Here is a 10,966-nt window from a genome sequence, read left to right as displayed (position 1 = left end):
AGGAACACTTGATGTTACAAAAGCCACACATTAGGTTTAACAGTTTACAGTTTTACTTTCAATAAACACTACTTTGCAGCTAGTTTAGAAGAGATGTTGCTCCCCAATTGCTTTAAGAACCACAATGCTTTGGGGGGGTTAGGTTTGTGCTTCAGAATTCTTTCAGAAGGGACAAAAAGGGGGGAGGGGAACTTCCTGTCATTTCCATTGCTTTCTGCATGTGGGACCAACATGGGCAATGCAGAGTTTAAACAGTTGCAAATGGAGGGAGGGAGGGAACATCATGGTTGTTTTACATATTTCTCCCTGACTAGGTTGAATTTAAAGTGAAGTTGCTCCATTGTTCACAGGGCTCCTGCCCCATATATATTGACAGAGGCTACTGTTTACATGAACTTTTCATTCCCGCATTGTTTGCTTATGGAAAATAAGGGGGAGTGGCAAAAAAAAAAAAGAGAAGGGAAAGGGAGAGAGAAAAGAGGGAGGCGAGGGAGGCTCTGACCACAGTGCAGAACCACTCCAGTAACCTTGTCTTATGTGATCATTAACCTTGCAGAAAATGCAGCTGGCAGTTCACTCTGAAGCTTGTCATTAGAATGTGAGCAGAGACTCAGATACTGCAAAGGCATTTCAAGCGGTGTTTGATTTGCTGCACTATTATAAATATTGTACCTACTTTGTGTGACTGCAAAATGAGATTCCAACAGCTCCTTTGTACCTTATTTTTTCTCTTGATGAGTCTACTCCTTATCAATGGACAGAGGCCAGGTAGGAATTATGTCTTCACATTACTATATAATATATATATTTCAAATGTGTACCGATTATATATAGTTTAAGTTTGTTGCTGTGACTTTGTTCCAAACATTTATGAATTCTTAGTTACTGTACTTCTGTTGCTATTTGTTTTGCAACATTTTTAAAGCCATAGGTCTGTCGATTAGATAGATAGATTGACCGATCGACCTATATATATTAATAGTAATCAAGGTAAGTAACTGCTAACAGGTCTAAAGGAATTAAAATTTAAACCAGATCTAAAAGACGTTGCATTTCCATGCCTGATCATGAGAAAACACGATCAGACAAATGTATCAGGTGCAGCAAACGTACCTTGGTATGTAGCATCCAAAACACTTTGCTTTGATGATTGACTTGACGAGACTAGGCTGTTCATCGCTGAGTTTACGCCCTGATGAAAATCACGATGAAACAGAACCAAGCTGTTAAGTCACGTCAACAGCTGTCATCACTGTAGTGATACAGGTGAACTCGGACACTTAAGGAGCAGTACAGATGTTTATTAAAAGGTTGTGGCATCTCTGCGAGTATTGGATGGGCGGGGGGGGGGTAAGTTCTACACTTGCAGCGATGCAGTTTTGTTTACTACTTTCCACTAAAGGTAACCTGGTATCTATCTGGATTGCAGTGTTAGTGTTCCTATGACTGCTTTAAAGCAGGGCTTTGATCATATTTATCATAAAAATCGGAGTAAAAAAAAGAAGCCGTTTGCTGTACAATTGATTCTTAGTCGGATCTGAAGCAACCAACCGTTCAAAACTTCCCCACCTATTAAAGAAAATGTAGCCTAGGTTTTGAATGAACAAAACATGGAATCAAAGTTGCAGGCAGTATAATTATCATCTTTACGTTAGGCAATTGTGATAATGACACCCAAATAAAGTCATTTCGCTCTTTCCTGATCAAGGCAAAAGACAGTTGTCAGAGCCCGACCAGGGAACGTGCTGCACAGCTGGTTGCATTTCTGACTTTTTTTGGTTAAGGAAAAGTTTTCTCAAGTGGGGGGAGGCACCACGACGGAGGACACATCTCGGGTGTGATCCTTCTGGCTGTCTTCGTCGGTGCAGAAACAAACGCGGGCTGCACTACGACTCCTAGCCCGCTATGGAGCCAGATTGCTCCCTACCTTGACATTAGAAGGCATAGGAAAAAGGCTCGATATACAAAGTACGCAAGGTGGCGAGCACTATGGCCCCGATTCAGAAATGCATTTTAAGCACGTGCTCAAAATGTTTGGGGTGACGTACTTTCTGCTCCAGGAATGTGACTGCATTTTTTAAAATACGCTCGATCAGCAAGTTTGGGTCGTGGACGCTATTTCTGAAATTGGAAGGAATCCAGAGTTTTGTTAAGGGGGAGAGGAGGCTGGAAGGACAACCAGGGCGAATATGAAAGCAGCAGCAACAGCATGGTTCAATATAAAGATTTTGGTCTTTCTTTCCCTTGTTTTGCTGCTTAATATCCAATAGCACTTGCCAGAAATTCAGAAGGGGGGGGGGGTAATGTAAAACAAAAAATCGGTAGGTGAATGACCTCAATACCCGGGGTGACTCCTGGATTTCAGATTCTGTTGCATGCTCTGTGCTCAGTATAAAGAAGTGCAATTGTCGGAGTATTCCAGTTTTCGATTTAAACCCTTTGGTTTCAATTCCTTCTTCTGGCTTTCAGCTAACCTGGCCCTGCGTAGAAAGCTGCACAGACACAACTGCTCCCAGAGGAGATGTATGCCTCTCCACTCCAGAGTGCCCTTCCCCTGAGGTATCTGAAATCCAACCTTACTTTGCTCAAGTTAGGCAAGAGTATCTTCGTAAGTGTTCGGCAATAAAATCAGGCGCCAGGAAGATGTAATTATCAAAGCTTCTCTACACATGTCTTTGGAAACACTGCTGACCATGCTCTCCAGAATAAGCACATTTCCAAATTCTACTTCGATTTCAAAACAGTTTGCGCTGCATTTTACTAACCAAACCACAGGCATGATTTCATTTGGTTTCGAGTCCTTGCGCTGTTTGTTCTGAAAACAGGTCTTGGGGGGGGGGAACAGTAGAAAAATAAGTGTTTGTTTTATTTAAACTCCGTGGCAGGATTCCAGATGCGCTAGGATTATTGGACTGGATTACAGTGTTTTCAGTATGGCAGATTCTGCCCAAGAAGTTAGCTCCTTCGGATAATGTACTGTCCCCCTATTAGCTTTCTTTCCCTTACACTTCTCCCCTAGGCAAATGCAAACTTCCTTCTCTGCTGTCACGGGGCTGAAAATTCTTGAATCTGTTATATCTGAAACTTTGCTGGGCTAGAAACACTTCCCACTGTAGTTTTAAATAAACGTCTCTTTGCATGCAAAACTAAGCACTAGCCAGCACTTGCTTTTTAAACATTTGGGGTTAGAGCTTTAGACTAGTCACCAAGACTACATTAGTAAATTGTAACAACTTATAGGTATAATACTGATTTTTGCTATGTTAGATGGGGCAATTCACTTTCTCTCTTACTCTTTGCCCATCAGTAAAACGGGGATGCCATTTACCTACTTCAAAAGAGGATTTTGAAGCTTAATTAAATGTCTGCAAAAGGAGTAGAGATTCTTGGATGAAAGGCTATGGAAGTGCAAAACATTAAATGCTCCATAGCTTATTACAGAATATGCATTCAAATACATGCATATTCAAATGCATTCAAGTGACTCCAGAAGCATACAGGTAGCATATGTAAATATAGTAGGGTAGGCATCAAAAGGATACCAAGACTCCCTTTCAGGGAAGCATGCAATTTAAGAATGAATAAAACATGCAGTCAATAGCTTTGCATCTTTTAAACTCTGCTATATGTCAAGATAACGTCCTAGCTGCAGGCATTTCAGCATAATTAATAAATAATGACAATCTGTACTAGAAGGAGCACAGAGGTTTCCATTTGCTAAGCAATGGACTGTGTAAAACAAAAACCAAAGCAGAGATTCTGACAATGTCATGAATATAACTTCTATTTCTGCATAGGCAGGATTCTGGGTATTTTGCATAAAGCAAACACACACCACCCCCAAAACTAAATATCCAAGGGCATCCTTGTTTCCCTACCACCACGACCCAGTAGCAACTTGCTGCACAGGCCTATGGACACAATTGTATATGTACGACATACAAAAAGCAAAGGAAGCTGGTAAAATTGCAAGCCTAAAAAAAAATTAAGATTTCTTCAGCATAACCCCAGACTTGCTCCAGTGTTGCATTGAGGCAGTAACTAGAATATTTCAGAGTGCAGGTTTAAAAACATGCTCATATTAAAAGTGCATGAAGATTATTTGAAGAGACATCTGCCCAACTGGTGCTTCAATATTGAGCACCAACACCACCTGCATGCTTATTTCAACGGGAGACAGTCTAGACAAGATCCCTCATCAGTGTCAGCATAAACATAACCAGCTAAGCAATCAGATCAGCTCACTCAGCAGGCTGGAGCTAAGTGAGCTGAATGAGAGAGGGATAGTGGAATTTAGTCTAGGAGCCAGGGGGCTTGTTAAGTCACTCCTCAATGACTTGTTTCAGTTCTGATTAAGACAGTGGGCTCAACACCCCTTCCCTCCAACTCAGCATCTATATAGGCTAAAGATGGTCTCTGCACAGACAATCTACATTTTCTCTAATGTGCCCCCAAAATAGCATATCATTGGCTTTAGATTGCACTGTCTGGGTGATAAAAACCAGAGTAAGTATATTTTCCCTTCTTCTCCATACAGTATATCAATTTGCCAGACTAAAAGCTATTTTCAAAGTTGTCTGCTTTCATTCAGAGAGTTGATTTCTTGTAACAAAGTCACTAACAGCAAAAAAGGTATTCTAATTAATAACCAATTTTATAGGCATTTAGCTAAAGATTGTTACAATCCCGTCCTGTCAAGCTATTTAGAAGTCTACACAGCTTGATTTTTTGAGGAGGGAGGGGGATGTTCAGCAGCTGCAATTTATTTACTTCAACTGGAGCAGAGGGTGCTCAGCACTTCTGGAAAAACAACTTAAAAAAAAAATCAGGCCCAATATCTTAAAGGGGCTTTACCTCTGAGTGTGTGTTTCATTTCCAGTTTTAAGCCTTGAGTTACATGTCTGAGTAATCTCATTGATCTCAATGGAGCTGTTCAATAATTAAAGTTATGCACAGGTGCAAGCAGGATTGGGCTCAGTCCTGATCACAAAAGGTTGAAAAAAATGGGATGTAATTTTTATTACACGGTCCCATTTTGTGTCAAATTTGAAAGCACAATGAAAAAAAAATCTGTCTACATTTCAAATTTGAATTTAAAAAAATCAGTTACAGAACTAGACAAAAAACAGGACAAAATAGCTGCAAAAACTGTTGAAGTCTTTTTACCGGTTTTTTCAACACAAATTTCAAAATTTTGATGAGTTGATGTCTCATTAATAGTGAATTCAGTTGTTGTATTAGAGACAAGATTTATTTTACAAAGTGTCATAACTGACTATTTTCTTTATCCCTTCTTTTTTGTAGCAGCAGATTCATAAACTGCTTTTCAATATTTTGAACAGAGAAAAGTTCCAACAAATCAGTTGATAGGCACACAAATTTGTAGTGAATTTGTTTCAAGAACTATTGGTTTAATGTTTCCACAACAATCCTGTTAATAGCTGCTCCCTCTAAAAAAGATATTTCCAACAATTTCAAAAGATTCATCCTCAAAGACTTGGAATAAAGGTTTTTACTTGCTTTCAAGTGTTTGGGGGAGTCAAGAGGGGAGAAACCTGAAATTTACTTGGAAACACATTCAGTATAATTCTGTGAATCCCATAAAGCCTTGTGAAAGGTAATGTTCAAATCAAATGTCAGAAACCTAAAAAGGACTTTTGATGCCCTTAAATGAGATTTTTCTATGCAATAGTGTTCCTGATGATTTGTGCTAATCAGACCAATATAAAAAAAGTTAGATACCCTGTTAATTGGATGAATCCAGGATATGGGTGGGAAAGTATTCAGTATCAAGCAAAATGTTGGAAATTCCAATATAGAAAGGTCTATTTATTGTTCATATTTTCTAAAATAAATATATCTGCATTCACAGGTTACAATATATTGATATGTATTTACTATCAATGTAATTTATCATATTTATTTATTTGCAGTGGCATTTAGAGACCCCATGCACAATCAGGACCACATTGTAGGTCTACATACATACAGTAAGAGACAGTTCCTATTCCAAAAGGAGTTTACAATCTAAACTGACAAAGCAAGTAATATCCCCATTTTACAGATAGAGAATTGAGATCTGGATCCACAAAAGACTTAAGTGATACAATGTTGAGTGTTGCAAAACCTAACTTTTGGGTGCCTTGAAAAAAAAAAATAACTGGGATCCACAAGCCTCAGTGAGGCATCTAGGCTCCCTCTATAAGGAAGGGGGAGAGAGTTGCTTTAAAATGGGATTCACAAAAGCTAGCAGGATAGGAGCCACCTAAGCTAGACAACAGGAGGTGCTGACAAGAGGGGTGTGGCCTAAGCCCTGCCCCTCACAGTGTTAACTTCAGGACCTCAATAAAGCTACATGGAGGAACTCATCTCTCCAACAATCCACATCGGGAAACCGCCTTCCTGGAGTCAGACAGGTTAGGCCTTTAAACCATCCAGTTCTTACAACAGCCATATTAGGCACCTGCCTGCCTCTACACAAGATGGCCAATGGAAGAGGCAGCCTCCCTTATAACTTAGTCCCGTAGTTAAGGTACTCAACGAGGATGTGGAAGACCACCTCAATTCTCTCCTGTGCCTGATGAAAAAGGCATCTGAACAGATTTCCTACATCCCAGGTGAATACCCGAACCACTGGTCTACAGAATGATTCACTCTCTCTCTGGCCCAGTTAATATTTAATTTCAGTGGAAAGGCTTTAACAAGGGAGATCCACATCAGAAGTATCTCATAGTCCACTGGATACGGCAATGTTCTGAGAAATCCCTGTTCAAATCCCTTTTCCTCATCAGGCAAAAGGGGAAATTGAACCGGGGCCATCCAAATCCCAAGTGAATGCCCTAACTACTGGACTAATAGTTATAAAGGGAAGCCACTGCTGCCTCCTCCCCCTTTTGCATGGAGTTAGGCTGTCATCTACACTTAAAATGCTGCAGCTGCACCACTGTGGCACTTCAATGTAGACACTCACTCTCACAACAGAAAGGGTTCTCCTATTGCTGTAGTTGATCTACCTCCCCAAGAGGCAATAGTTAGATCAACAAAAAAATTCTTCTGTTGACCTAGCACTGTCTATTCCAGAATTAGATCAGCATAGTTACATGTCTAAGGGCGCGGGTTTTGTTTTTTTAAACACCCCTGAGAGATGTAGCTATGCCAATATAAGTTTCCAGAATAGACCTGCCCGTAGGGTGCACTCTGAGTGCACCATCAGATCAAGCTCTGCAGGTGAGTTAAAAGGAGGGACACCTATCTTCCCTCTGAGGATCACAGAGGGCTTAGATGGGAGATAGATAGGCACCATGCATAACGCAGCAGTGTGTATGCCCAGAAGCAGAAACTTAGGTACATAGACTTTTTACAGCAAAAATTAGACCCGTCTGAGTTTAGGTGGCAGCCAAGTGAGGATTTTGTGGCTCATAGTGGTGTCTAAAAGTGGAAGTTAGGTATTTGAATCTCTTTGTAGATCTGGACCTAGGTGAGTTGTCCATAGTGGCACAAAGGTCGGGAGCAGAACTCAAAACTGAACCCAGATCTCCTAGGTCCAGGATCTTAAGTACAAGACCATACTTCCTTCTATCTAATGAGCTGTTATTGCAAAGCCTGCCTTTTGTTTTCCGGAGACAGCTAGAAAGTATCTGAGAATTCAGTAGTTGGGATCTATTAGCTTTCCTAGCCAACCACTTGAAACATAATTATGAGACTCATCGGCTCCTCCAAGCCTACACAAACAGCAATGGCTGTTGAATGATTTACTTATTTAACAGATTTAAACAAAATGAGGCCCATTGGGTGAATATCTACTGTTTACCTGATTCAAATGAAGCAGAATAAGCAAACTATGACCACGGCATTTAAGGATATTGGCTTCCACTACAAACACCCAGTTCAACCAGTACAAATAAAAAACAGACCACAAAAGAAAATCATTGTTTGATTAACCTTGATTTTCTGTAGTAATCAGTCCCTCTAATTAAAAGAAAAACACTATATGGAATGTGGTACCATAATGAAAGAGAAACTTAAATAGAAAGAAAGCCATTCTTTCCTGGGCCAGAGGTCAAGAATGCATTTGCTTTCTTTTTTTTTTTTAAACCCACATACTCTTCACATCTCCTTGCACCAGCACATCAGCAGAAGTAAGGAGCTTAATTCATATAGTCAAAGTAATTAGATGAAATTCTGGTCACTATTAAAAACAAAAATCATGATAGTGCATTGACTTTACAAGGCTTTCTCGGTGTCAAAATGCAGGGAGCTACTGAACATCCATGAACCTCTTTAAAGATTATTTTAAATCAAGTGTGACTTTTGCCTCCCAAAACCATACTTTCTAACAGAAAGAAGAATTGAAAGAAGAGACCAGAAAAGAAAATGTGATGTGATAGCTGCAACATTCTAATCAGCGCAGGTGTCCACAAGTAAGCCAACACCACATTCAGAACCTTATCAGACTCCTATTGGAACAACTTCACAGGAGTTTCAGATTTCTCCAATTGGGGAAAACAATGGAATTGCAAATGATCCCATTCTGGAACTTTGGAAAAATCACCAGTGCCATAAAAAAAAGAGATAGTCATTCTTTTCTAAACACCAACAAATAGCCATGTGGGTAACAGCAAAGCATTGTAGCTTTGAAATTTTTCAAAAATTAGACACAAGTTATACCACTGAAAGAGCTATTATTTTAAATAGTTATTATTTGCCATTCACATGTGTCTGTGTATTTCTATTTAGATATACCTAGTAAAGAATATGAAAAGCAAGAATGGTAAAGAATAAATAACTATTTAATAGTTACATTTTATGGACAAGTATATGGGTTTTAATGTTTATGGTGGTATTGGATATTTATATGTAGCCATAATTATTCAATTAACTTTACTATAATCTTAAGAAAAGCATAATGTATCTATCAGAAAGTTGTAAGTGCATATGCATTTATGGATAGAAAAATAAAGTGTTAACTGTAAACCTTTCTCTTAGGAAGCAAAAATGTTCAATCTAGACTTTAGCAAAAGAACCTGAATGTCTTAGCTCTATTTTTAAGTCATGTTGCATACCACAAAAAAAAAAAAAAAAAAAAAAACTAAAAACATAGGTCATGATTTTTTATTATTATTTATGTTGATAATATACCTATGTGGCTGTATATTTTGTAAAAATAATTATGCAGTTCAATAGCATTAATATCTCATTTTAAATAAACTTTGTACAATTTGTTTTTAATTTTATATTCTTTATGTGTAAAAGGTCTTGCACCCAAAGAAAAATTAAGAATGTTTCTAATTTCTTTTGTAAATTTCATAAAGGATCAATGTAAAACTTTTCCTACTCAATTTCTGACATACAGTTAAATAAAAATTAGTTATTCACTTGATATTAAATTTGGGGTAAAAAGGTGCTGAAAATGTTTCTTTGCATTCAGAAAATATTAAAATCTAGTAATGTTGATACACAGAAACAATTTGAGTTACTTGCATTTAACTTATAGGAAAGTATAGTCAAAGCATTATACTGTGTCATGTCACTTGATATAACACAATGTGATCACATTGGAATGCAGACCCATAATGCAGCATCCCCAAGTTTGAAATAAATGTGAGTCTTTAATTGCCCTATAAACTATACTAGGCCTTGAAAACTGAAATTCTCTTGCAAGTAAAATGAAATGTCATTGCTCTATTTTAGAACAAGCAGCAACTCCAGCAGTAAAAAAAGTGATCCTATTTCAAGACAGAGAGCAAAAGCCAAAATCAGCATCAACTCATTCCTGGAAAGGATGAATACTACAACTAAATAACAATATGATGCTCAACTGAGTTTAAAATGGAAAAAAAATGGCAGTAGCCACTGTAACTTGTGCCGGAGAATTAAGAATCCAGTGCTGATTCCATTGAAGTCAATAGGAATTTTGCCATCAACTTCAGTGAAAGCAGAATTGGGACCAGAGGGCTTGATTTTCAGCTAAATCTCAAATCACCCTTGATTTAGGTACATGGGGCATTTGTGGTTTTGTTTAAGGTGCACTTTCACTTAGAGTATAGAATTTACACATGTAAGCCCCATTTAGACAAATGGGCTTTGCATAGGAGAGTCTATCAACTACAAGCATAGGAGACATAGGGGCCCCAATCCTGCCACAACAAACCCACATGAGTAATCCTACTGAACTGAATCAAATTATTCATTTTCTAGAGTGTTAACAGGATTAGAGCCATTGTGTGTGTATATGTGTACACTCAGAAGATTGCTCACATACAAATGGAAGGTACTGAAAATCAAACTCAATTATGCAAAGAACTAACTTAACTTGATTTAAAAAAAAAAAAAAAGACACAACCTTGACTCAAAACTATTACTTTGATTATATGGGGCCATTTATTTGACACATTTTAGCTCAGACTCAGTTTCATCAACTCTTTAAATTACATTAGCTATTTAGAGCAAAATACAAAACAACATAAAACCAAGTCAGCAAGCTGTGGAAAGAAACAGTAGAATGGTATGTTCCCAAACGATAAACGATTCACCTCTTCCCTTCTCTGGATTGCAGTACATTTACCCCCACTGTAACCTACAGCAGAATTTGACCCACGAATCCCAGTTTCAGTAAGAAAAACTCAAATATTTCAATTCTATAGCACATGTAGAACACAAACTGATACTTTGTATACCCATCTGCCACTATTGTAGAATATCTTCAATATTTATCTTCATTTCTAGTAATAGTGATAAATTAATATATTTTTGTTAACTACAGCACAATTCTGATACAAAAAACATAACATACCTTTTTATTCAGGAACAATGCCTAAATGTTTTGTTAAGGCCTGTGGTGATAGTGCTTTTATGTCTAACTGAGTGGTTAGTCTGTTTTTGATAGGCTTGTCCATCTGAATCACTTTATTCCTTGATTACTGTTCATTAAATTGGGTTAGTCCTGAGCAGATTACATATTCATATA

At 38.1% G+C, this 10,966-nt stretch overlaps 1 protein-coding gene across 2 annotated transcripts; it reads left to right on the top strand.

Moving 5' to 3' along the window:
- Positions 1-478: 478 nt before the first annotated feature.
- On the top strand, positions 479-9,549 carry APELA (apelin receptor early endogenous ligand). Of its 2 annotated transcripts, none has more exons than XR_010920488.1 (3): positions 479-768; positions 2,470-2,608; positions 8,340-9,549. XR_010920488.1 is itself a non-coding variant. In XM_067551795.1 (3 exons), the coding sequence occupies exons 1-2, from the start codon at positions 693-695 to the stop codon at positions 2,556-2,558; spliced, it is 165 nt and encodes a 54-aa protein (XP_067407896.1). In that variant the 5' UTR covers positions 479-692; the 3' UTR covers position 2,559; positions 8,340-9,543. The 2 variants fall into 2 exon arrangements, 1 of the variants encoding a protein (XP_067407896.1); XM_067551795.1 differs by having other exon boundaries at positions 2,470-2,559; positions 8,340-9,543.
- Positions 9,550-10,966: the final 1,417 nt, after the last annotated feature.

The sequence above is a fragment of the Emydura macquarii genome, unplaced genomic scaffold, assembly GCF_026122565.2.
Source record: "Emydura macquarii macquarii isolate MOO-44397 ecotype Brisbane River unplaced genomic scaffold, CSIRO-AGI_Emac_v2 contig_1363, whole genome shotgun sequence".
In the NCBI taxonomy this organism is placed as follows: domain Eukaryota; kingdom Metazoa; phylum Chordata; order Testudines; family Chelidae; genus Emydura; species Emydura macquarii.
Note: the sequence above shows the minus strand (reverse complement) of the source record. Positions and strands in the feature narration are given on the sequence as shown.

Excerpts from the sequence above, each read along its gene's own strand:
- APELA (XM_067551795.1), top strand. The coding sequence starts at position 693 with ATGAGATTCCAACAGCTCCTTTGTACCTTATTTTTTCTCTTGATGAGT. Across the intron at positions 769-2,469 it reads TATCAATGGACAGAGGCCAG|CTAACCTGGCCCTGCGTAGA; the intron begins GTAGGAATTATG and ends TCTGGCTTTCAG.